The sequence below is a fragment of the Nicotiana tabacum genome, chromosome 8, assembly GCF_000715075.1.
Source record: "Nicotiana tabacum cultivar K326 chromosome 8, ASM71507v2, whole genome shotgun sequence".
In the NCBI taxonomy this organism is placed as follows: domain Eukaryota; kingdom Viridiplantae; phylum Streptophyta; class Magnoliopsida; order Solanales; family Solanaceae; genus Nicotiana; species Nicotiana tabacum.
Genome location: NC_134087.1, coordinates 199,906,983 through 199,934,293, shown reverse-complemented (window position 1 = coordinate 199,934,293; position 27,311 = coordinate 199,906,983). Strand labels below are relative to the sequence as shown.

Sequence of the window (27,311 nt, the reverse complement as noted above, 5' to 3'; positions counted from 1 at the left end):
TAGGATATGTCGGGTTCATCCGCCCTCGAATAGGATATGTCGGGTTCATCCGCCCTCGAATAGGATATGTCGGGTTCATCCGCCCTCAAACAGGATATGTTTGGGTTCATCCGCCCTCAAATAGGATAGTTTGGGTTCATCCGCCCTCAAACAGGATATGTTGGGTTCATCCACCCTCAAATAGGATATGTCGGGTTCATCCGCCCTCGAACAGGATACGTTCGGGTTCATCCGCCCTCGAACAGGATATGTCGGGCTCATCCACCCTCAAATAGGATAGTTCGGGTTCATCCGCCCTCAAATAGGATAAGTCGGGTTCATCCGCCCTCCAATAGGATATGTCGGGTTCATCCGCCCTCCAATAGGATATGTCGGGTTCATCCGCCCTCAAACAGGATATGCTGGGTTCATCCACCCTCAAATAGGATAGTTTGGGTTCATCCGCCCTCAAACAGGATATGTCGGGTTCATCCGCCCTCAAATAGGATATGTCGGGTTCATCCGCCCTCAAACAGGATACGTTGGGTTCATCCGCCCTCAAACAGGATACGTTGGGTTCATCCGCCGTCAAATAGGATATGTCGGGTTCATCCGCCCTCAAACAGGATATGTCGGGTTCATCCGCCCTCAAATAGGATACGTCGGGTTCATCCGCCCTCAAACAGGATACGTTGGGTTCATCCGCCCTCAAATAGGATATGTTGGGTTCATCCGCCCTCAAATAGGATATGTTGGGTTCATCCGCCCTCAAATAGGATATGTTGGGTTCATCCGCCCTCAAATAGGATATGTTGGGTTCATCCGCCCTCAAATAGGATCTGTTTCCAAAATTGTTGTTGAAGACAGGCGCCCACCTGTATAACGAGAGGAATATATTTATGTCTTTATATTCATGTTCTAGGTCGCCCACCAGTATAATGCGGGAATACATTCTGTTCTAGGTCGCCCACCAGTATAATGCGGGAATACTTTCTGTTCGAGGTCGCCCGCCAGTATAATGCTGGAATACATTCATGTTCTAGGTCGCCCACCAGTATAATGCGGGAATACTTTCTGTTCTAGGTCGCCCACCAGTATAATGCGGGAATACTTCCAGAAAGGTCACCAAAACCGGGGCAGAAAATTTTCTACCGTTGTCAAAAATTTTCTCGGAAGAACGAGGAAACAAATTCGAACACATTCATGTTCTAGGTCGCCCACCAGTATAATGCGGGAATACATTCATGTTCTAGGTCGCCCACAAGTATAATGCGGGAATACATTCATGTTCTAGGTCGCCCACCAGTATAATGCGGGAATACATTCATGTTTTAGGTCGCCCACCAGTATAATGCGGGAATACATTCATGTTCTAGGTCGCCCACCAGTATAATGCGGGAATACATTTTGTTCTAGGTCGCCCACCAGTATAATGCGGGAATACATTTCTGTCTTTTCATTTCATGTTCTAGGTCGCCCACCAGTATAATGCGGGAATACATTTCTGTCTTTTCATTTCATGTTCTAGGTCGCCCACCAGTATAATGCGGGAATACATTTCATGTTCTAGGTCGCCCACCAGTATAATGCGGGAATACATTTCTGTCTTTTCATTTCATGTTCTATGTCGCCCACGAGTATAATGCGGGAATACATTTCATGTTCTTTAAATTTCACGCCATGCGCCCACCTGTATAACGAGAGGAATACTTTTCAGTCTTTAAATTTCATGCCAGGCGCCCACCTGTATAACGAGAGGAATACTTTTCAGTCTTTACATTTCATGTCAGGCGCCCACCTGCATAACGAGAGGAATACTTTTCAGTCTTTAAATTTCATGTCAGGCGCCCACCTGTATAACAAGAGGAATACTTTTTAGTCTTATACTGCAGATTTTGAAATCAGTAACCCCACCGGAAGGTAGAAGGTTACAACAGGAATCCCCAGCAGGAAGCAATAAAAATCCCCAGCACCGGGAAGCAGAAGGCTACAACAAAAATCCCCAGCATTCAACCAAGTTATAAATAGCAGAAGCTCGCCTCAAGAATGCGAGTCAACGGTCTGAGATGGTCAACAAAAGCTGGTCACAAAAAGAAAAAAAAGAAAAAAAACAAGAAAAAAATGAGAGAGAAAAAAATGAATCCAAAGTACGGAAGTGGAGAACATATGTGGTCTGCTCAAGAACTAGCACCTACAACTAGCAAATATCAAGGTTCAAATCCAAAGTCTGTATGAAGCACCATTCAAGACTCAAGACCAAATTTCAGAAGACTTAAAGATAGGAATCCTTGTAACTAGTAGCTGATAGGCTTAGTTAGTCTTTTTCAGTTTTCATTCTTGATGTAATGACTGGACCGCGGACCGAAACCTCAACGGAACGGCACCTCGATCGGCTCTTCACCTCGGTACAATCTATCATCTCTCATTTCCGAACTACACGTGGCCTGATTCCTTTATAGCCAAGGATATGTAGGCAGCTTAGATACCAGGGCTCGGTCACATCCCCTTCCTTTCCTTAGTGTAGTCCCTCCAAATAATGATCGGGTCAAAAACATGTCTAGTCGTTCTTTGTCGGAAAACTCTTCGTGTTTCCAGTCAAAGAGGGGCAGCTGTAGACACGTGATTTTTGACCCTCCCCGAGAATTTTCATATTTTTAGCGTGAATATTTGAAATTGGGTCTAATATAGCTATTTTAACTATTTTACTTTATTTCGTCGCAAAAGAAAAATTACAAAAAATATATATATGAATTTTAGTATATGTATTTCTCATAAACTTGAAAATATACAAAAAAAAAACCGTACCTTAATTTTGTACTTTATATAATTTCGAAAATTACCAAAAAATATAGTTCTATTAATGTTTTATAGTCATTTTAATTTTTTAAAAAATACAAAAATATTACTTTATATTTTATCTTTATATAAAACGAAAATTACAAAAAAAATAGTTTTATTAATATTTTGTAGCTATTTTAATCTTGAAAAATATTAAAAAAGATATAGCTTTGTTTTAAATATTAGTCTTATTTTGGTAGTTATTTTGCTTACATAGGATTAGTTGAGCAACGTCGTGTTCTTATTCTCGGGTTCGGGCAAAAGAATAATATTCGGGTTCAAACTACCCGTTTTTAGGCCTAATTTTTGGACCTAACCCATAATAATCCGAGTCCACCACACATTGGGGACACGCGTGGGGAACACGGACGGAACACCACACAAGGGGAACCCCACCACGCGTGGGGGACACAAGTCTTGAACCCCACCACGCATGGGGGTCCATTTTCTTTGGCAAAAGCTACAAATGCACGGGCAAACACAGGAGGAAAGGGGAAGACTTTGGAAATTTTTGGGAAGGGGCATTGTTCACTCGTCTTCCTCAAAAGGAAGGACAAAAAAACCCTAACAAAACCCTAACCCAAAACAACCACCAACAGCCAGTCAAACCACCACGTACCAGTCCCGTCGTCACAGCCCACGGTCACTCCTCCTCCTCCTAGCTCCATCACCCCGTCGCCATAACCAGCCTCAACTCCATCACCATCTTGCCCAAACGACCCCTCATTCCACGTCAAGTAGCAGCAACTGCTGCTGCGTTGTCCAAACACCACCTCCGTCAACAACGCCCCAACCCCACCACCTGCTGAACCAGCAAAATCCAGCAACCATCGTGACCCACCTCCAAACCTCCTGTCACCTTCCCGTCGTATCCAAAAACCAGTCGCACCACCCTATCCCCCGGGCCAGCGAGCTCTTGCTCGTCGTCACTGTCCCTCGACCCTACTGTCGTAACCAGCTCGCCGTCCAGCCCTGTCGACCAACAGAAATCCCCAGCAAACGACCACCACTAAGGCGATCGTCCAGTCGCCACCCCCATCGTCCCCCCACCAAACCAACATCTCCATTTTTGACAAACAAAACAAAACGAAAACAAGACCACCTAAAGAGAAAGATACCATCGTCTTTTTCTTCAACTCACCAAACGACCCCTTTTTGCTGCATCTTTTCGAACCGACCTGCTGCGTCGAGAAAATCCAGCAACAGCCAACATCTCGGGCGTTGACAGTTTTTGGTCCAAGCTTTCTATTTCCATCGAGGTCGTCTTTGGTTCGTCGAGGTCCGATACGTTGAGCTTGACATCGAGGTTCCGACGTTCCGTCGTTGGAGAGGTTTCCGATAGTTGTCGGTCCAGTTTGGTTGTTGCTCTTGCTTCAAACAGGTGCATACACATTTCCAAACTTGTGATATTTGTTTAAATGGAATGGAAAAATGATATGGATTTCCTATGAACTGTTTGTGTGTCGTCTTTGTTGAATTGCTTTTTCATTTTTACCATGGATATTATTACCTATTAGAATTGTTGCTTTTGTTTAACCTCGGATGACTTCATTGGTAGAAAATCGTAGTTGTCTTAAGTTTGCCCTCGACAAACAAAAAATGTACAAGGTGCGGGGCCCTCTAAATGTATATATATTAAAATACTTAGAATTCGGGACAGGTCGTTTAGCGAATTTCATGGCCTTCCCCAAAATAACAATACGCTAGTTGCTTTAAGCGCGCCTTTAATAATTTATTTTCCTTAACTCGGGTGCACATTTATGTGACCCAAATCCAAATCTCAACCGAGTCGAGATATGTCAACAACCACGTGTACATTGATGTAACGTGGTTCGAGATATGTTTTCACGACGTTGCAATTCCTTGTAAAAATAATGATAATAATTATGAAAGCGGTAAAAAGTTAAAATTTGCACATAAGTTCATATTTGTATAAAATCAGATAATCAAGCCGAATATAACAGTTGAGCGACCGTGCTAGAACCACAGAACTCGGGAATGCCTAACACCTTCTCCCGGGTTAACAGAATTCCTTATCCGGATTTCTGGTACGCAAACTGTAATATGGAGTCATTCTTTTCCTCGATTCAGGATTAAAATTGGTGACTTGGGACACCCTAAATCTCCCAAGTGGCGACTCTGAAATAAACAAATAAATCCCGTTTCGATTGTCCTTTAATTAGAAAAAACTCCCTTGTACCCTCTCGGATACGGAAAAAGGAGGTGTGACAGCTGTTTCCCTAGATATACTACATTCCAAGACTAAGTTGAAAATTGGTAGGGATCAAGTTCATTTACCTACTGGTGAGAAGACAAATATATCTCATATTAGTAGTGCAACATTTCTTACGGACATGGAGATTATGAATGTGCTATATGTTCCTGACTTCAAATTTAATTTGTTGTATGTGTCAAAACTCACAAAAGAACTCAGTTGATTTATTCACCTTTATCTTGACTTCTGTGTATTTCAAAACCTTTGGAGTGGCAGGGTGAGGGGGATTGGTAAGGAAAGGGGAGGCATGTATGTGGTGAAGAATGAGCACATTGCTAGAAGTTTGAGGAAAGCATTGATTGCAGCAGTCCAGAAACCAGGAGTAGATGGCATTCTTTGGCACAAAAGATTAGGTCACACCTCTGTTAGTACAATGAAAAACATAGATTCCTTACAGCTTAAAGATCTTGATGAGAATAAAGACTGTTTTGTATGTCTATTAGCTAAGCAGAGTAGACTAGTTTTTCCTAGATGTGTTACAAGAAGTAGTAATCCTTTAATGCTTTTACACATGGATGTTTGGGGACCATACAAGTTTCCCACACATGATAGAAAATATTACTTTCTAACAGTTGTGGATGATTGTTCCAGGTATACTTGGGTATATTTACTACAGTTGAAAAGTGATGTAATTGTTGTGTTACAAAAGTTTCTCTCTATGCTAAGAACACGATTTGGTGTAGCTATTAAGATTTTTAGAACTGATAATGGAGAAGAGTTCCTTAGTAAACAGTGCATTGATTTATTTGAACATTATGGCATTATACATCAAAGTAGCTATGCATACACTCCCCAACAGAATGGGGTAGTTGAGAGAAAATATAGACATATATTAGATACAACAAGGGCCCTAAAATTCAAGGCAAATGTATCAAATAAGTACTGGGGAGAATGTATCACTACTGTTGTTTACATTATAAACAGGCTGGCTTCTATCATTTTGCAAGGCAAATCACCATATGAACTCCTACATCATTAGAAGCCCTCTCTTGATCACTTAAAAGTTTTTGGCTGCCTATGCTATGCGACAACTATGTTACATGACAATAAGTTCTCAGCAAGAGCCAAACCTGTTGTGCACCTAGGCTATTCAGATACACAAAAGGGCTACAAGCTCTTGGACCTTACAACTAATCATTTTTTTTATATGCAGGGATGTTGTTTTCAAAGAGCATCTGTTCCCATTTTCTAAGTCTTTCTCATTGCATCCTATTAATGTTCCTGCTATGGGGAGTGTATCATTTGAGCATGAACCATTACAGGGACATGCTATAGAGCATGAACCGTTACAAGGACATGCTGCAAATCATACACTTGAACCATTGCAGACACCAGCTGCAGATGATGCATCTGAATGTAAAGTTGATACAAGTTCTATCCATGAAGCTCATGAAGATGATGAGGTTAATGCAGTTTGTGAAGAGTGCAACATTGCTGATGCTGTATTATCTGAAGAAGCATCTGAATCTCAACAAGCTACACATGATGAGCATGCAGAAAATGATCCTTCATCAGGTCAATCACTGGATGTTGACTGCATAGATGTTGTACCTGAATGTGTTTCCTTAAGAATCAGAAGTCAAGAACCAAGAAGATCTGGCAGAAGCACCAAAGAACCCATATGGTTACAAGATTATGTTACCAACAAATGCACATAATGTGGCACTATATCCTATTATAGGGACATGCTACAGAGCATGAACCGTTATCGGGACATGCTGCAAATCATACAATTGAACCATTGCAGACACCAGCTGCAGATCATGCATCTGAGTTGATACAAGTGTAGTCCATGAAGCTCATGAAGATGATGAGGTTGATGCAGTCTATGAAGAGGGCAACATTGTTGATGCTGTAGTATCTGAAGAAGTATCTGAATCTCAACAAGCTACACATGATGAGCATGCAGAAAATGATCCTTCATCAGGTCAATCACTGGATGTTGAATGCATAGATGTTGTACCTGAATGTGTTTCCTTAGGAATCAGAAGTCAAGAACCAAGAAGATCTAGCAGAAGCACCAAAGAACCCATATGGTTACAAGATTATGTTACCAAGAAAAAGGCACATAATGTGGCACTATATCCTATTTCAAACTATCTGTGTTATGATCAGCTTTCACAGGCATGCAAAAGCTTTGTAGCAAAGGTTTTAGCACTCACAAAACTACAGAACTTTACAAAAGCATCAAGAGACAAGAGATGGATTGAGGCAATGAAGCAAGAAATCAAGGCATTGGAGGACAACAGAACATGGGAGATAGTAGACTTGCCCAATGAAAATAACACAATTGGATCAAAATGGGTGTATAAAATAAAATATAAATCTAATGGAGATGTTGAAAGATTCAAGGTCAGGCTAGTAGAAAAAGGATACAGCCAAAAAGAGGGGTTAGACTACTATGAGACCTTCTCACCAGTTGCCAAAATGGTAAATGTGAGGTCAGTTATTGCAGTAGCAGCATCAAAAGGATGGAATATGTATCAAATAGATGTGTATAATGCATTTTTGTAGGGAAATTTATATGAAGAAGTATATATGGAGATGCCTCAAGGTTTTAGAAGGCAGGGGAGACCAAAGTATACAAGCTAGTGAAGTCATTATATGGACTAAAGCATGCTTCAAGACAATGGAACATCAAACTTACAGAGGCACTCCTTGAGGCAGGATATAAACAAAGTCTATATGACTATTCACTGTTTACCAAGAAGAAAGGAGCAGATTTTATGGTTGTTCTTGTGTATGTGGATGATTTGCTCGTCACAGGAAACAATGAGTAGTTCATCCAAGAAACTAAAGATGTTCTAAATCACAAGTTCAAAGTGAAAGATTTATGGGAACTGAAATATTTCTTGGGAATTGAAGTCATGAGATCTAACAAAGGGATCTTGCTAAACCAAAGGAAGTATGCCTTGCAACTGATTTCTGATATGGAGTTAGGAGCTACTAAACCTGTGGCCAACTCCAATAGATATGAATCAAAAATTCACTTCAGCAGAATTTGATGCACATGCTGGGGTATCTGGAGATGGGTTGATGAAGGATGTTGCAAGTTATCAGATGTTGATTGGAAGATTAATATATCTGACAATCACACGGCCATATATAATATTTGTTGTCTAAACCCTTAGTCAATTTATGTAGTCACCTAAACAGTCTCACTGGGAAGCAGCATTAAGAGTTGTGAGATATATCAAATAAAATCCAAGAATGGGCATTCTACTAAGCAGCAAAGGTGGAAATAGTCTGACTTGCTTCTGTGATATAGACTGGGCTATATGTCCTAATACCAGAAGGTTAGTAACTGGTTTCTTTGTGAAGTTTGGGGATTTATTAGTGTCATGGAAATCTAAGAAGCATCAGATAGTGTCTAGAAGCTCAGCAAAAGTAGAATACAGAAGCCTTACAACAGCTACTACAGAAATAGTATGGCTACTTGGGTTGTTTACAGAGCTTGGATTTTCAATTGAACAACCTCTGAATGTGTTTTGTGATAGCAAAGCAGCCCTACAGATTACAGCCAATCCTATATTTCATGAAAGGACTAAGCATATAGAGATTGATTGTCACTTTGTAAGAGATAAGATCAAAGATGGCAAGATTAAGACCCATCATATAGGGACAAAGGAGCAGCATGCGAATCTATTGACCAAAGGACTTGGGAGAGTACAACATGAATATTTGTTAAGCAATCTTAGAGTGCTTAACATTCTATACCCTCCAGCTTGAGGGGGAGTGTGAGAGACTGCGAATGAGTATGACAGCTAGACAAGTTAGTGGGGCAGTAAGCCAGCTGTCACTAGTTAGTTAGAGTAGTTAAAATAGTTAGCATTAGTTAATTAGGAATTAAGTTAGTGGGGTGATGTGTATATATATGTGATGTACATTAGACTTTGTAATAGCTTTTCAATATACTAGAAATTTCTTAACTCGTCATTCTCTCTGGTATTCATCTTCCATTCTCTAGCTCGATTCACTCATTTGAGCCTCCATTAATAGAGGATGAGCTGTAATTGAGATCAGTTCAACTCACAGTAAAGAGGAGTATTGTCTTAATATTCTGAAGCACAAGGAACAAGATGATCCTAGACAGTTGTTAGATCTTAGGCTAGTTCATTCTGTTCCTCTTGTAAATACCATTGTTAATAAGCCCAAAGCAAATAATGTTAGTGCAGTAAATAAGAACTCTACTGATCTAGATGATATTGTCTTGTGGCATAAGAGGTTAGGTCATGCACCTTTTAAGAGTTTTGAAGAAGATAGGAAGTTTTCCTAATGCTTAGTTAAAGGAGCATTTCTGTGCAGTGTGTCATGTTGCTAAGCAAATCAGAATTCCTTTTTTTTCTAGTAATGCATGTTCTATTAATGCATTTGATCTTATACATGTTGATGTTTGGGGATCATATAGAGTGTATACTTATAATGGTATGAGGTATTTCAAGACCTTAGTGGATGACTACTCCAGGTTTATCTAGCTTTTCTAATGGATGATAAGGCAGAATCTATAGTGATCTTGAGCAATTTTCTGTTATTAGTCAAAAATTAGTTCCACAGTAGTGTCAAGTGTCTAAGATCAGACAATGGTACTGAATTCTTTAACAAATAAGTCACCGGGATGTTACAAGAACATAACATAGTTCATCAAATCTCTAGTGTATACACTCCTCAACAAAATGGCAGAGTTGAAAGAAGACATAGGTTCATTCTTGATATGGCTAGGGCTTTAAGGTTTCAGGGCTTTGTCCCACTCGAAATTTGGAGAGAATGTGTCACTACTACTATTTATACTATAAATAAGTTGCCTACTATTGTATTGAAGAGTGCATCTCCTTTTGAAAAGTTGTTTCATAATCTCCATCTCTACAACATCTCAAGGTGTTTGGTAGTCTATGTTATGCTACTAACCTGAAGAAAACAGACAAGTTCTGTCCTAGAGTTGTTCCTATTGTTCATCTATGCTACTCACCAGTTCATAAAGGTTATGTTCTTTATGATCTCAGTTCTCAACTCTTCTTTGTTAGCAGAAACATTGTGTTCAGAGAAGATATTTTCCCATTCAAACCTCTACACACAGTTCCCTCTCCTTTGTTTCCAGTTTTAGAACTCAGAGATGTTGAGTGCCCTGCTCTGCATAATCTTAGCTCCTTTGACTCCCTCAGTCCATTTGCTACTCCATGTCCTTCTATAACCTTATTGTTGAGTGATTATTCTAGTCCATTCCTTTCATCTTTACCTTCTCTCCCTATTACTGATCATTCATATTCACCTCTTTTCCTTCTCATGCTATTCCTAGTTTAAGGAGATCTTCTAGACTGACTAAGACTCATATATGGATGGAAGACTATGTAGTGCTGACCAAGCCTTCTTCATGTACTCATCATATATCACAATGTGTGACTTATGATCATCTCACATCTGCCTAAAGGGCATCACTTATATCTTATTCAGCTATTATTGAGCCAATGTCTTATGATGAGGCCAAGGTAGATCCCAAGTTGATTGAAGCCATGAACGTTGAGATCTCAAACTTAAAAGCTAATCAGACTTGGAGCATTGTTGATTTTCCTCAAGGTACGACTCTTATAAGGTATAAATGGGTGTTCAAAGTGAAGTACAAGTCTACTGGTGATGTGGAGAGGTATAAGGCTCGACTAGTAGTCAAAAGATATAGTCAACTAGAAGGTTTAGATTATAAGGAGACCTTCTCTCATGTGGCTAAAATGGTGACTGTTAGATCTATGGTGGTTTTGACTCCAGTATCTGGATGGTATATTTTCAAATGGATGTATACAATGCCTTTCTTCAAGGTGATCTCCTTGAAGAAGTGTACATGTACATCCCAGATAGTTTTGTCTGCCAAGGAAAGTTACAGCAGCAGCAGAAGGTTTGCAGGCTTCATAAGTCATCGTATGGGCTTAAACAAGCTCCCAAACAGTGGAACTTGAAGCTTACTAGTGCATTGACTGCCATGGGACTTGTTCAATCTCACTATGATTATTATTTGTTCACGTATAAGGTAGGTTGTGACCTTCTGTGATTTAGATTGGGGACCATGTGTAGAAATTAGGAAGTTAGTAACTAGCTATATGGTGAAGTTTGGACAAGCCTTGGTGTCCTAAAAATCAAAGAAACGAAGTACTGTTTTGATCACGCCCAACTATGTCTTATAAAAAGGACAATACGGTCGTTGCAAATATAATCCGGTTTACAAGTCCGGAGTCGAATCCCACAGAGAACTAAGGCTTAGCTACAGCTGTTCACTATCACCAAGAAGACAAGCTTGAACAGTTCCTAACTTATAAATATTTAGATTCTTGTGTTTAACTAATTGATTAACAAATTAAAATAATAAATTAACAACTAAAGATACTAAGAGTTAGAGGCAAGATTAAGGAGGTCTAGAGTTATGATTTTCCCAATTGTCGGAATCATTCCCGCTATGTCTTCTATAATTTCGCCTAAGTATTCTCTACCGATCATGAGCACTCTTATTACCGTAAATCTCTCCCGAGTAATCACGACAATTTACTAGACGCACTCTCCCGAGTTACGCTAGCTGGATTTTGATACAGCTCACTTCAGATCGCACCCAAGGCTTCGTTATCCCTAATCCCGCCTTTAAACCCTCGGTTATTGATCCCTCATATACTCTGGGAGTGGTGTTGTTCAACAATTACCTAAATATGCACTCTCTCCCGAGTTATGCATACTAAATAGGCACAGCTAATTGAGAGCTCTTCAATTAACTACAATAAGAACGTAGTTGAACAAACAGAGAAAAACTATGGCTCAATTATATAAAAACATAACAAGAATTTATCCTACAAAAGGTTCTATTAAAAAAAACTCTAGATAACAAATTAGCTATTCATAATAGTATGTAAAACTACGATACTAAAAGTCATAACCAACAATGAAAAATAGGAAGAGGAAGGAAAAACTTATAGAAGAATTCCCAAGTCTTGCTCCTATTGTGTCTTTGCCTCCTTAGGTCAAATCTATGTCAAAAATATGTCCAATACCTTTCTTGGCCGACTTCCTTGGTTTAATATAGGGTTTAGGGCTTAAAATCCCGTGTTTTGCACTTTAGTCCCTGAAATTTCCGCCTCCTGCCGCGGTTCTACCGCGGTCGCGGTCAAACCGCGGTCAAACATGGCCTCTGCTGCTTCAATTGTCTGCGAGCAGCCCTCACCGCGGTTCTGCCGCGGTCTCGGTAAAACCGCGGTATTTCATCCTGTTCCATTTGGAATTTGGAAAAACGTAAAACATAAAAGTTGTAGCCCTTTGAGTTAACTTTCCAACCATATATTATGGAACCCAAATGGGGTTCTGAGTAAAAAGTTAAGTCTATTTTACTAGACAGTGCGCAATATGCCTCTTCGAGTTTTCGTTTTGTTGTTTTATCATCCGTTGATCCCCGAACGCGATCCCGGCTAATTCCTTGAGCTCTTACTCAGACTTCAAAGCTCAAAACCACTTAAATTTATTCCATAATATCTATATAGCTCGGAATCACACCTACAAGGCATAAAACACACAATTAGTGCAAAATACTAGCGATTAAAGCGCAAACTCAACTAAAGTGCAATAAATTAGAGTGTAATAATCGACTAAAATACGTAATTATTGTCTATCATCATATTTCCAGGAGTTCTGCTGAAGCAGAATTCAGGAGCATGACATCAACTGTTGCTAAGATCACTTGGTTAATTGGGTTGTTTAAAGAGCTTGGAGTGGAGGTTACCTTGCTTGTACAACTATTTTGTGACAGCAAAGCTGTAATTCAGATTGCAGCTCACCTCATTTTTCATGAGAGGACAAAACGCTTTGACATTGATTGTCATTTTGTAAGAGAAAAGATTCAAGAAAGGTAGATACAAACTCAACATATTGGAACTAAGGATCAGTTAGCTGACTTGCTTACAAAAGACTTGTGCAGACCACAACATGATTATTTGATAGGCAAGCTGGAATGAATAACATATTTCATCTCTCACCTTGAGGGGAGTGTTGAGGCAGTTAGTTAGGAGCAGTTACACAACAAAAGCCCAGTTGTTAATGAGTTGGCATTAGTGTAGGATTAAATTAAAATAAGTTAGTTAGTTAGTTAATTTTGTGTATAAATAATGGACTGTATTTTCATTTCAGCTTTGTAGCTCAATATTGAAACTAGAGAGAATGTATTCCTCTTCCTCTGCTTTCTCTTTTCAGCTCCTTTTCTGCTCACCTCCATAGTTGACCACCATTAACACCTTTTCTATTGATTCTTATGAATTAGATAAAAAATAATTCTCGAATGAGGCTATGAATGAATGGAAAATGAAATCTTTGTTGGTTCTATCTCCTAATTATTATTGAGAAATGTATAAAACTTTAATATTTTTTATTTGTATTGCTTAAATTATTCAAATGGGGTGTCCTTTTATACGGCTACTTCTCAACACCCGCGATTATCGCTAGAAATTTCCCAAGAGTCTGACGTGGCTGTCCCCACAATGGAAAACCTTCAAAAGTTCACCGGGTCCCACAATATAAGTGGGACCAAGCCGAAAATACAGTGCCACGTTTGCAAATAACAAAATTATAAACCATTTTTAAAAAGCTAACAACCTTCCTTTCACTCCCATTTTCTGTTTCTCAAATTTCCTCCGTTCCAATTCCCCTTTCGATCAAATTTTCAATTTTCCCTTCTTTTTCTTCGCCATATATGAAATAACACAGAGATTTGAAGGAATACGTTCAAATTTTCAATTCTGCGGTTATAATACTAATATGGCGAAGAACAGAGAGGAGGAAGAACACAATAAGGTGGTGACATTAACGGAGGAGGAAGAGGAAGAATTGGAGGAACAATTAGGTTCTAGTTTGACGCTCGAACGTGTCGCCGCCGCGAAAAAATTGATCGAAGATCATTATAAATCGCACATGAAACTCATCCAGGATCGCAAACAAAGGTTCGTAATTTTCTATCTTAGATTATATTTATTCATATTTTTTATCCAATATATAAATTTGAATTTTCATGTTAATGTAAATATGTTGTACAGGATTTAATTCGACTGCAATATGTGATTTTTTCCGATATATTTAGATTTCGAATTGGAAATATGTGCAAACTGTAGCTCGATCATCCAAATGTGGTAGGTTGATGGCTATAGGTTAAAATAATCGCATTATGAATTTTCATGTAGACATTTATTTTGAATTTTCATGTTATGTAAACACGTTTGTGCAGCATTTATTTGGAATGCAATATGTGATTTTTTAATAACTTTATGTTTTGAATGGGAAATATGTGCAGAATGTAGTTGGTCTTAATGTTGTAGGTTAACAACCAATGTAAGAATAATCAGGTTATGAATTTTTATTTACAGTATTTCTTAGGACTTTTATGTTGATGAACTTTGGAATGCAACATTTGATTCATTTGATTTAAACAGATTTTTTAATTTTTGAAGCCGAAATATGTGCAAAGTGTGGCTGGTGTCAATGTGGTAGGTTGACAGCAAGTGTAAAATAATCAGATTATGAAGGTGTTTATTTGGATTTTCATGTTTATATACATACACTTACAACATTTATTTGGATACGCAAGATGTGTTTTAGAGAACTTTTAGATTTTGAAGGGAAATTATGTAGCTGGTATCGTTGTGTTAGTTGAAAGCCAGCCTAAAAGAATCATATTATGATGGATAGGCGAGGTTAGCTAATTTTGGATGGAGGTGTAATTGATTGATATAGTGGTGGTTTTGCTACTCTTGCCCGACACATCTTTGATTGTAGTTAATATTTTAGATGTGAATGCGTGAAAAAATCATGAAGATGCATGTAGCTAGTGTCTTGTTTGTTTGGTTGATATTGTAATGGAGCACCTCTTGTCCTCCAAATTTTATACACCTCTAAATCTTTTAATAAAATGCATTTTCAAGTAAGCTGTTGTGGACCGAGTAACCATGTCGCTGATGCCTTTGCTTACAGGTATTCTCACATTTCTGTTGAGCTAACTGCACTATGTAGGCTAACATACTTATAGTTGAGCCAATCACTGAAGGAGAGTGATATTAGATGGAAATTTGACAATTCTTTTCTGTAGCCCTTGATGTATTATTGTCTATAAACTGTAGGCGTTTACTGCTAGAAAAGAAATTGGAAAGCTCTGGTGTACCAAAGGAGGAACAGATGAACTTTCTAAAGGAATTGGAGAGAAAAGAGACAGAGTATATCCGACTAAAGCGTCACAAGATTTCTGTTGATGATTTTGAGCTTTTGACGATCATTGGAAGAGGAGCTTTTGGAGAGGTTTGAGATTCTTATATATCTTTAGGTTGTAAAATTCTTCGGGGATTATGTTTTCTTCCTAAGTTTTGTTATCTGGGCTGTTCAATTTTTGAAGACTGAATTATAACTTCATATGCTTAAGCAGAAGGAGCATGTTTAATGAGTTTCTTCGATTTTCATGCAAAATACACAAGCATATTGTACCTTCTCAAGATGCATAATTAGATTTTTAAAACTTACCTAGACATTTAATAATTGGAGTCACTCATGATGATTTCGCTCTTGTATTTCTCGCTATTCTTATGTAGCATCGTATGATAATAATTGCTGTTATTGGAGCGTCCTAATTAGGTTTGAAAATCTTAATTGCTTTCATAGGATTCTGTAGTATTCAGGTAAATTACTGCTCTTGGAAGATAATTTCCTTGGTCCTATTGGACGTTAAGGGCAGCACAGTCCATTAAGCTTGGTCTATGCATGGGGTCCAGGGAGATGGACCATATTGTTTCTATTATATGCAACCTTATTTCTGGCTGAGGTTATTTCCACTACTTGAATCCGTAGCCTCCTGGTTACACGAAATGTGTTTCCTGTTTACCAGCATTGGCTCCTGATAATGAGTTGCTGATTCTTATGCAAATCTATTTTTGCAGGTCAGGTTGTGCCGGGATAAAATATCTGGTAATATATATGCAATGAAAAAGTTGAAGAAGTCTGAAATGCTAAGTAGGGGGCAGGTGAGATCAAATCCTTCTTAACATGCTTAAGGGTTTAATTGCTATCCATCTTATTTGTTAAATAAGATTTTATTCCTAGTCCTTTGCTCTGCTTCTTCTATCAAAGATATGCAAGGAAATGCAGCATTTTTTTTAGAAGTGACCTGTTTTTCTTACCATCTCTTTACATTACAGGTTGAACATGTTCGGGCCGAAAGGAATTTGCTTGCTGAGGTAGCAAGCCACTTTATTGTAAAGCTTTATTATTCTTTCCAAGATGCTGATTACTTGTATCTAGTAATGGAATATTTGTCCGGTGGTGATTTGATGACGTTGCTGATGAGGGAGGAGACATTAACTGAGACAGTCGCAAGATTTTACATTGCTCAAAGTGTTCTGGCCATAGAGTCTATTCATAAGCACAATTACATTCACAGGTAGTTAATCTACTTGCTAAACAATAATAGTTTATGTCTTTACGTAACGTTCTTTTTTGCAGGGATATTAAACCTGATAATCTTCTTTTGGACAAAAATGGCCACATGAGACTGTCTGATTTTGGTCTATGCAAGCCGCTTGACTGTTCGAATTTATCTCCTATAAATGAAAATGAAGTGATGGATGATGAGAACACACGGGGATCTGCTAACAAGGGAACTGGAAGCTGTTGGAATAGCTCCCTCGAACAACTGCAGCATTGGCAAATAAACAGGAGAAAATTAGTAAGTAGCACATTATTAACAGAAACACAGCTATTATTTTTCTTGCACAAAGTGACGACCAGTATGTGTTTTATTTGCTCATGCCTGGCACATTCTTCAATATCAGTAATGGAAACGAACTAGAAAATATCATTTACTATTCCAAGAAGTGACCTTTGTTACTACCTTCCATGAAAATATCTCTGTGTCTAAAACAAATTAGTTACCAGAACCTGTAATATTATCCGTTTCTATGGCAGGCATTTTCAACAGTGGGCACTCCTGACTATATTGCTCCTGAGGTTTTACTGAAGAAAGGCTATGGAGTAGAATGTGATTGGTGAGTTCTATTACTGTTTGAGATTGACATGGATTTAAACTAGATGGTGACTGTGTACTTGTTGCTAAACATAGCACGCATGTTTCAATTATGCATTCTCTTTTAGGTATGATCATATCTTGAATAGACAAAGTAAATTTAGTAGACTTAATTCGTTATCCTCTTTACTTCTTGCTTCGTTCAGGTGGTCACTTGGCGCCATCATGTATGAGATGCTCGTTGGTTATCCCCCTTTCTACTCTGAAGATCCAATAACAACATGTAGAAAGGTATAGTGGTCCACACTTGAAATGTTTGTCCATTTCCTTAAGCAGCATTGACTCTAGAAATTGTAAACTTTCTCCTGTTCAATGTTGATAATGACATTCGGATTATCCCTTTATCCTTTGTTTTCCGTTAGCAATAAAATTATCTTGTGAATATTTTGGAATACTAGTACAACCTGTCCAATCTAATGGTACTTCAGTTAGGATCTTATGTAGAATGACTAAATTCTATGCCTTGACACTTGTTCTGGTTCAATAGATTGTTCATTGGAGAAATCACTTAAAATTCCCAGAGGAAACAAGATTGAGTCCTGAAGCCAAAGACCTGATCTGTAGATTGCTTAGTGATGCTGAAAATCGCCTTGGTTGTCGAGGAGCAGAGCAAATAAAGGTTTGTTGTTACAAAGAAAGTATTACTAACAATCAATTATAGATTCTTATGTTTTATTCATAAAAATCAGGCTCATCCCTGGTTCAAAGACATAAAGTGGGATAAACTTTATGATATGGAGGCAGCATATAAGCCAGAAGTCAATGATGATCTTGACACTCAAAATTTCATGAAGTTTGATGAGGTGAATTACCATTTTATATCTTAATTCTATTTCTGTTTTTTCCCTCAAATTTTAGAGAAAGTTTGTGAGAAGTAATATTTCGTCTTTGAAACTTAATCGTGGCAGTACATCACCATGGTTCACTGCTACACAAGCTACCTTTGTTGGTATGCTGTGATTAAAAATTTACCTTGGTGATCTTATGACTGATTTTTTTGACAAAAAGGTAAAGATTTTTATTAATAAGTACCAAGAAGGTACCAAAAGGAGTACATTAGAGAAAAGAACATCCTTCTATAACAAAGGTACCTATTTGTTATTTTGGTACCTAATATTCATCTCTACTGGAACATGTTACCAGCACTTCCTTACTTAAATCCCAAAAGAACGGGACCATTTTCTGGATAAAACTGATAATTAACATCTTTTATTTCATTGGTATATAATTGAGATTCATGTTTAACTGTTGTTAACAATGTTGAGTTAAGAATTCTTTCGCAACTGATGTACAATTGCAACTCCTATGCAGGCAAATCAGCCACCAGCCAAAATTAGTTCAGGACCCCATAGAAAGGTGAGTTTTCTTTCGCGACTGATGTACACTACATTTAGCTATGGTTCTACTTACCAGCTCCCCGGGCACTAGCTTCCGTTCATGAAGATAAATCTTTTACATTCCATACTGAATGTAATCAAGTTTTCCTGTGCGCCTTGCTATTATCATTTTTGGCATTTTCTTCTCTTGCTTACTTTTCTATGTCTCCTTTCCAGAAAAACTTTTCTTCCCATGCCATGCTTAAGTAAATCTTTTCAATTCTAATATTTATTTTGGCAGAAGCGTCTGATTCCCGAAGATTTAAGTTTTGTTGGCTATACCTACAAGAATTTTGAGGCTGTCAAGGGATTAAGACATTCTTCAGGTATGGTGACTTCGATATACTCTCAGACGATAATAGTTCTGTCATATTCTTTTCGAAGGGAGCTCATGCTGCATGCTCTATCATCTATTAAGTCACTACTAATACTTATGTATGCCGTGGCCTGTATGTGTGCTTGAATGAATTCTGAACTTCTATATCATTAAGACAGCATGACCTACAATTTGACTGGTAATAATGTATAATGCTCACTTGTGTTGATGTATGTCTTAATGCTCTCATTGGACTTAAGTTACAAGTAGGTATATGACATGAATAAAGCATTTACTGAGTTATGGCATCTGTTAGATTTATGCGTAGCATCTTAATTTCTTAGATGGTTGGTCATGCACTCAACTTGACATTTTATCAACTTCCTGGATTTGGAAAACTTCAGTATCTTGCTGATTATTTACCTTTCATTATATATTATGTATGTGCTGGTTTTATGAATGAGCTGTCTATGGTTTAAATTGTTTGGAGCCCTCAGTAGTAATTCAGTGCTGAAATGCTATTCTTTTCATTATAGGGTAACTGAGTTTACTTGGTAATTCACCTAGAGTCATGAAAGCACAATAGTCAACTTTGAGTGTTCTAATACTCCTTATGGAACCATTTTGGACAAGGTACTATTATGGGAAAAGTCTCACCCTAATCCGTCCGAATCGCTTAATGTGCATGACATATTGATCAAATAAAGTGGCTTCAAACAACTATTTTGTGTTGGGGTTGGGGGTTGGGGGGGGGGGGGGGGGGTCATGTGACTCCTGCAAAGTGTAAGTGTCTTTTTGGAAATCATGGACTAGTTTAGGGAGGAAATTATATCAAATAAACATTCTCATATTACATGCTTGAGGAAAACTATATTTGCTTTTGCAACTTATCATTAGATTGTAAGAAAGTTAGATCCTATACTGTACTGACATCATAAGAGAGTTTGGCTTAACAAATTTCATAAATAGAAGTATATATGTAAGAAGGGGAGTCTTGGAGCGATGGTAAAGTTGTCTCCATGTGACCCATAGGTCACGGGTTCGAGCCGTGGAATCAGCCACTGATGCTTGCATCAAGGTAGGCTGCCTACATCACACCTTGGGGTGCGACCCTTCCCCGGACCTTGCATAAACGCGAGATGCTTCGTGCACCGGATTGCCCCTTTTTTAGAAGTATATATGTAAATTGACTGTCAGTATGTTTTTGTAGGTGATTCTGCAGCAGATTTCTCAGGCATGCGCTCAATTGATGACAAAGAAATACTTGTCCATTCTGCATCAATGGATACTGTAACTCTGTCATGAACACGATAAAACTGACTGATCAACATGCCATTTTATGGTTTCTGGAGGTAACACATTGAGTCTTCAATTCAAGTTCTGACCTCTTCCCACACAGATGACCATGTACAACATTTAACTGTAAAAGTAACAATATATAGGACCTCTGGGTAGGTTTCTTGGCAGCTACCAATAGGAGTTTTTTCAAACTTGAAAGTTGTGTATACAAACATTAAGAGATGGTCTTAATTGTATCTGTCTAGAGTCTCCTTTTCAGTTCTTATTCCCAGATTTTGTAGATTCAAACAGCTTGTACCAAGAAAACTGGGAAATCAATTAGTTTGCTTCCTTCTTAACCAGTTGAACAAATATCCCAGTCTATTTTCTTGGTACATGATGTGTTTTTTTTTTTTGCTCTTTCTTTCACTCTCTTGCATTACCTTATTTCTTGTCTTGCGCATACGAAGTATGTTGATTAGGGCCTTAGGGGTGATAGGAAAACAAACTTGGGTGCTACTCCTATGGATAAAAAATGCACGAAGCATCCCGTGTTTATGCAGGATCCAGGGAAGAGCCGCACCCCAATGGGGTGTGATGTAGACATTCTACCCTGATACAAACATCAGTTGCTAATAACACGACTCTAACGCGTGACCACACTAAAACAACTTTACCAATACTTCAAAGCTCCCTTTCCGCTACTCCTATGGATTATGAAATCATAAAACTATGCAAGCAAATAAATCAGTTATTTTATTTTTCTAGCAACTAGAGGTATCAAATGAGCGAGTTGGATACGGGTTGGATCAATGAATGGACCCTGATCAAATAGTTTGATTGGATCAAGAGGATAGAGGAGTGAATTATAGTCCAACTTGTCCTGCCTAGTTTTGGTAATACACTGATTTTCAATAGGTTGGTGAATCCAAATTTAGGCCTGAATTTCTAGTAATTTGCCACTGAAAACTAAAATCTAGAGAAAGAAAGTTCATCCACTGAAAAGTCTCTCAGTTGATTCCAAGGAGAAATGGGAGCTCAATCATTTTACATCCAATTCAAAACTGACGATAAACTACTTTATGTGCCAAAAGGTTGAGATCAAATTGTAATTGCACCAATGATTATTCTAAAAAATGGACTCCTATCAAAAGGATATCTAGGGTTGTTCCTGAGGAAACACAAATATAATAGAAAATGTCACAGTTACACTCCAAATTCTACCTACAGAAGACTTGAAAAGTACAATGATGTCTGCATCTCCTTTGATTCTCAATGCCTTCTTAAAAGGCTTTTAATTTTTGGAACGTCACAACTGGAAAAGCTACTTGGCCGAAATTCTGGTTGCAGAACATAACTTGCAAGTCATTGTAGAAAACCTGCGAGAATAAGAAGTCAGAATCAATTTCAAGAATGGCAAACCTAGAACCCATGCTTTTGGGCAGTAGGATATAATTGCTATATCAGAAACATCATCTGATTTTCTTGAAACGAGAGTTGGTGAAAGGAACTACACATACATTACAAGGCTCATGACAGTATAATCGCAGAAAGACTTAAAACATATTTAAGTGAAATGAACAATCAAAATTCGAGCACAAGTACAACAAACAGACCAGGACGATCAACTTAAAAGCAAGACCTGAGCAGGAACAGAACATCTAGCAGAGGGAGAAAAAAAACAAAAAACAAAAATTGAAAATTAAAAAATGACCATTTACTTTTATGATAAATGCTGTCAAAAGTCAGATATAAGCAAGAAGTTTGTCCGAGCAACAATATGCAGTTTATCGAGAGAATGATGAGATGCTATACCAAACTTGCGAACTATGAAACAGCTTCACATTTAATCTTCAAGTAGTAAAAACACTAATTTCTGGGAGAGGGATTTTAAGATTTCATTTCTAATTCTTTCCTTCTACACATTTTTGCTCTTTCATGCTGGTATACATAGTATTGGGATGAATTCATTTCCAACAATGTGTTCGATGAAAACAAATTTATACTTGCGCCAAAACACCTCAAGAAAAAAATAACCAAAATAGCAGACTGAAAATGTCAATTCTACAAATCAAGGAAAGCTATAGAAAGAAAACAGAAATGCAGTAGTAACTTGGACATCATGGCTTCGATACAGTTCCCTTTTCTTTTCGCTTCTGTCCATAAACTATCACGTATAGTATTACTTAGTTATATGCAAGGCTTACTATTTTGAATAGATCATTGATACAGCTCGACGAGGCTCTTGAGATGAATCCGAGAGGCTGATTCTTTTCTTTTTTGATCGTCGAGGGTGATTTTTTTATAAGGAATATAAGTGGTGATTTATCAATTGTATTGATTTCTTCGGCATCACAATCCTTATCCATGTTCCAGACATGCAAACGGTTAACCACGACTTTCGTAAATCCAGTAAGGATAGAACATAACTATAAGTTTTTGAAAAGGTAGTAGGATTAAACACTTGCATCCAAAACCCAGATGATGTAGCACAGGTAGAAAGCAACTTTAAATTTGATTTGTTAATACAGACATATCTCCAAATCAGCTATTAACAATTTGAAAACTACCCAGAGCACAGATATTAGTTCCAATTTATGTGAACCTATTTGACTGGGCACGTAGTTTAAGAAAAAATGAAGACTTTTGGAATTTGTGGTCCAAAATAAGTCAAAAAGGAGCCAGAGTATTTGTGTGGTTATAAAAGCTTCTCATTAAGGGTAGAATTGTAAGTTTAAGCTAAATTATTACCAAATTTAGAAAGGAGTCATTCTTTTTGGAACGGATCAAAAAGGAAATAGGTTCACATAAACTGGAATAGAGGGAGTACATGATATTAGGAAAATAAACAACATAGTATTCTTCAAACTACACGCAAATGTGTACGTAAAATAAAAGTGAATCGACTACACATAAACAAGCTTGCTCATACAAGAAAAATGGAGCTAGCAAAGAGGGTTGAGTGAGTTTAAAAGAGAAGCAAGGTCTCCACGACCAAAATAATCCTAAGATACTGGATATCTGAGAACAAAAGAAAGAGAAAAAGAGCATGTATCCAATTACCGAATGCTAGTGGCTCTGTTCCAAGATGATGAAAGAAGGGACAAAGCGAAAAGAAAATTTGCAAAAAGACCCTCAAATATATAATATACATATAATGGACACAAGAAGTTCTTATCTTAAATCAATTTCTTCTGTAAAAGCTACGACAGGAGTAAACTATCGAGGCCATGAAAATGAATCAACAAAGACTAAGGCAAACATACCAATTATAACTCAGTGAGTGTTGCCAATGGAGGTCCTGCCGATGTGAAGTAAGATCCAAGGTCAATATCCAGGTCATCGTACATGGTGATGAAAGGGTGCCTCTGGATTTCATGAATTCCAAACAGTCACTGAATTAGTAATTGAAAATAAGACTTCGAGAAAGACAAAAGTAACAATCTCTACCATGAGTTCATTTGCTGACAATCTGTCCTTCTGGTCCTTCTGCACGCTGAAACAAGTTACTGCGTAATGAGCTTTCAAAGAACAGTTGGTAACATAACTACATAGTCAGCTCAAAACTTATGACGATTTTAAGATTTGGAAGCAAGTTAAATCTGAAATTATGGTACTTACCACGCAGATATGAATGAGCAGAATTGTGGAGAAAATTGGTCGGGAGGTGCACTTGGTGCTGGTTGGTCAACTATAGTTTCCATAAGTTCATAGACATTAACCCATCCTTCATCTGCTTGGGGCGGTGAATATGGGAAAACACCTGTTGCACACTCTAGTAAAACTAAACCCAAGCTCCAAATGTCGCTTCTGTAACCATAGGCGCCTCCTAAAATTCTCTCCGGCTGTAGCACACAACAGAACATCAGTAACTTGGTTTTTAGCATAGGCAGATTGTACTACACATAGGTGGTTTAGTACTATACTCGGTTTTAGAAAAACAAAGTCACAGATACTCACAGACATATAGTTGTAAGTGCCGACAAAGGTATTAGCAAGTCCAGATGTGCTTGCCAGCACTGCACTCACACCAAAGTCAGTGATTTTGACATCACCTATGTGATTGATTAGCAAATTCGAAGGTTTCAAATCCCTGTGAATAATATGTTTCTCATGATGAAGATACCACAAGCCTTTGAGAACCTAATTGGTGAAGGAGCAAGGTTTGATAAGATTAGAACTAGAGCAAAGTCTTCTCTTTGAGGAACGCAAATTGTTCACTTGTTACCTGTTTGCAGATGGCAGCAAGATATCGTTCAGGTATTGTCTTGACTTTTTTCAGAAAATCTGCTAAGGAGCCACCATCCATGTACTCCAAAATTATGGAGATAGCACCATTGTCAAAGAATGACTGATAGCTTATGACAACATATGGACACTGAGATGACTGATTAATTCTCAGTTCTTGAGCAATATGCTTGCGCATGGACTCTTCAATATTCATCTGAATAACCTGAATAAAAATAAAACTGCTGGTCACAAAGGGAAATAAGAAAGCATAGATGGTAAAGTAAGGAGGCAGTGAGATACGCACATGAAAAATCGGACACTAGAACCAATTAATGTATTTATTCATTTAGAGGACAAATTTCTTAAGGTAGTCAGTAAGATGAAAAAATGGTGTAGCCAGTAGATTGGTGGAGATTGCAGGTAAAAAGAGGTGACATATTTTCAAAATATTTAAGTGAACAAAACCCACAAAATCAATGTGTATATTGCTACCAACAACAGAAGTTATAAGGCAAGAAATGAATCAATAGCGACGAAATGTCTGTGGAAGCATTTGCGCTCTTTACTCATTCGCGACGCAATCCTCAAAATCTTCTTCTCTCATTTCTTTTTCAGATTAGGACCTCTTCTTCTTATTTTTTAAAGGAATATCACGACAAATTCTTGAAACATGTCAAAATGATATGTAGACAATCTCCTGCTAATCAAAGGAATCACCAACAACCATGATAAGCAGAATAGAGATGGTAGCTAGATATACCTTGAGAGCGAAAAATTGCCCTGTCCATTTATGTTGAACCAGCCGCACAATACCACCATTTCCCTTCCCAATAACTTTAACTGCTTCAAAATCTGCTAAGCATAACTGGTTGTCTGATGGCTGTATAACTGATGGCTGAAGAAAAAATTGCAAACACCAATATAAAATATGCCATGTTAGTTGCAATAGATTGCATAAGTGCATACAAAGAAGATGCAGAAAACAAAATGCCCAAGTCTGGATAATAACCACTACATCTCATTCCAAAAGTTTGACTCTGCTATATGAATCACCATTATCCATGTCCCTCTATTTAACCCCGTCTGAGTCTGAAATTATAGAAAACTTAGTTTCTCCGGCACTTGAAGTTCTCCACATTTTCTACTAGCATATAAATCTCTAACAAGAGTGAAAGATTCTTAGCTCACATTGAACCTGAAGGATACATACTAACATAACTAAATATAATTCCAACTAATTGGTGTCGCTTATATAAAAGAAAATTGTCCAGGTCTAGATTCAAATGCTTAAATTCTATTTTGGACCCTTCATCTAAGATTAGTTCCTAATCACAGCTTTAAATTCAAATGCTTAAATTCACTTCAATGTGCATTTAGATTTGTTAGCTAAACATTTCACTTCAAATTTTCAAAATTCCAAATGCAAGTTGACAAAATCATATGCTTTTAACCCAATTTAGACTAAGCAAGCAATCAACGTACTAACCAACATACCACAATACTGAATGATAAAATTTCTACAAGAGCAAAAAAGAACAATCAGTAAGACACAGTAAAACATTAAGAAAGTGTACAGCTTCAACTTCACTTTGAGAGACAATTCGAACTCCATCTCTATTCACCAGAAGATCTCCATCCTTAAACGTCCCTGATTCAGTCCTACACAACAACACCAAAAACTTCTCATCAGAATACATAAACATAGCAAAATTGACACAAAGATATAAGAGTTATAAGAAATAGATTCAAGATTTTAGCTCAGTAGGCACAAAATACCACAACTATTCTTTTTTGACAGTGGATATGAAATTAGCATAAATATCTATTTTGGAAACATTTGATGTGTCACACACACACACAAAAAAAAACACTCATATGGAGAGAGGGAGGTAAAGTAATTACAGGAATTTGGAGAGATTAACTTCATCAGGAGGAGGGAGAGAAAGTTTAAGATTAGGAGCTAAAGATCCTTTCTTCATAGCTAAATCTTGAAAAACCACAGTAAAAATTGCTTCTTGGCAACTGGGGGTTTCTGTATTCTTGCTAAAGCTCACTCTTTTATGGAAATCATGAAAGATCACAACTGAAATTGCTGATAGGCAACTGGGGTTTTGGTATTCTGCATAAAGTTCACTTTTTTATCAAAATCTTGAAGGATCACAGTGGAAATTGGTTTCAGGCAACTGGGGTTTTTTGTATTGTAGTTAAAGTTTAGTGATTTTATGAAAATATTTGGAAATTTGGGGAGGTTTGGGACATTTCAGCTAGGTGAGTCAACTGAAAGACTCTTTAGAAGTCTTGCAAATAATAATAATACTAGTAGCTGAAATTATGTGGCTGTTTTATCTATAGTTTGACTAGGAATCAAGAATTATACAGACACAAATAGTGGTGGTCTTGTTGGGTGTGTGCGTGTGAGAGAGAGACAGAGAGAGAGAGAGAGAGTGTGCGCGTGGGAAATGAGTGAGAAAAGAGAAGGAAGATGCCAAAAGGTACACTGTGAATCGGAGGATGACTTATGTTGACTCAATAAGTATATGAGATATGTTTATATATAAATTGTTGTAAGTTAATCATAATTAATTAATACATATTATTTCCTTATTTTTATTTAACTATGTTAAGCTAATACTCCCTAGTTCATTTTTACTTGTCCTTTTTTGGTTTTGCACTCATTTATAAAATAAAAAAAAAGTAAATGAACTACTCATATATTTTATAACAACAACAACAACAACCCAATATAATCTCACTTAGTGGGGTCTGGGGAGGGTAGTGTGTACGCATACCTTACCCCTACCCTGGGATAGAGAGGCTATTTTCAAATAGACCCTCGGCATCCTTCCCTCCAAAAACTTCCTACCTTGCTCTTGGGGAGACTCGAATTCACAACCTCTTGGTTGGAAGTGGAGGTTGTTTACCATCAGAGCAACCCCTCTTATAAAT

General features: G+C 37.7%; 3 protein-coding genes across 4 annotated transcripts; 2 read left to right on the top strand and 1 right to left on the bottom strand.

The window, feature by feature from the left end:
* Positions 1-5,339: 5,339 nt before the first annotated feature.
* LOC142163490 (uncharacterized) lies at positions 5,340-7,606 on the top strand. The gene is made up of 3 exons (XM_075220780.1): positions 5,340-5,683; positions 6,246-6,649; positions 6,882-7,606. The coding sequence occupies exons 1-3, from the start codon at positions 5,340-5,342 to the stop codon at positions 7,604-7,606; spliced, it is 1,473 nt and encodes a 490-aa protein (XP_075076881.1).
* A 6,099-nt stretch (positions 7,607-13,705) lies between these two features.
* On the top strand, positions 13,706-20,494 carry LOC107818846 (uncharacterized). Its single transcript, XM_016644896.2, has 12 exons — positions 13,706-14,046; positions 15,217-15,391; positions 16,024-16,107; positions 16,282-16,523; positions 16,586-16,808; positions 17,048-17,127; positions 17,312-17,396; positions 17,653-17,784; positions 17,855-17,968; positions 18,477-18,521; positions 18,783-18,867; positions 20,068-20,494. Exons 1-12 carry the CDS (start codon positions 13,865-13,867, stop codon positions 20,160-20,162), a joined length of 1,542 nt encoding a protein of 513 aa, XP_016500382.1. The 5' UTR covers positions 13,706-13,864; the 3' UTR covers positions 20,163-20,494.
* A 635-nt stretch (positions 20,495-21,129) lies between these two features.
* SIPKK (mitogen-activated protein kinase kinase 2-like) lies at positions 21,130-26,723 on the bottom strand. 2 transcript variants are annotated; one of them, XM_016644897.2, is made up of 9 exons: positions 26,268-26,723; positions 25,940-26,024; positions 25,126-25,260; positions 24,364-24,588; positions 24,096-24,278; positions 23,757-23,980; positions 23,586-23,631; positions 23,402-23,503; positions 21,130-21,514 (listed from the first exon to the last, which is right to left on the bottom strand). In XM_016644897.2, the coding sequence occupies exons 1-8, from the start codon at positions 26,342-26,344 to the stop codon at positions 23,405-23,407; spliced, it is 1,074 nt and encodes a 357-aa protein (XP_016500383.1). In that variant the 5' UTR covers positions 26,345-26,723; the 3' UTR covers positions 21,130-21,514; positions 23,402-23,404.
* Positions 26,724-27,311: the final 588 nt, after the last annotated feature.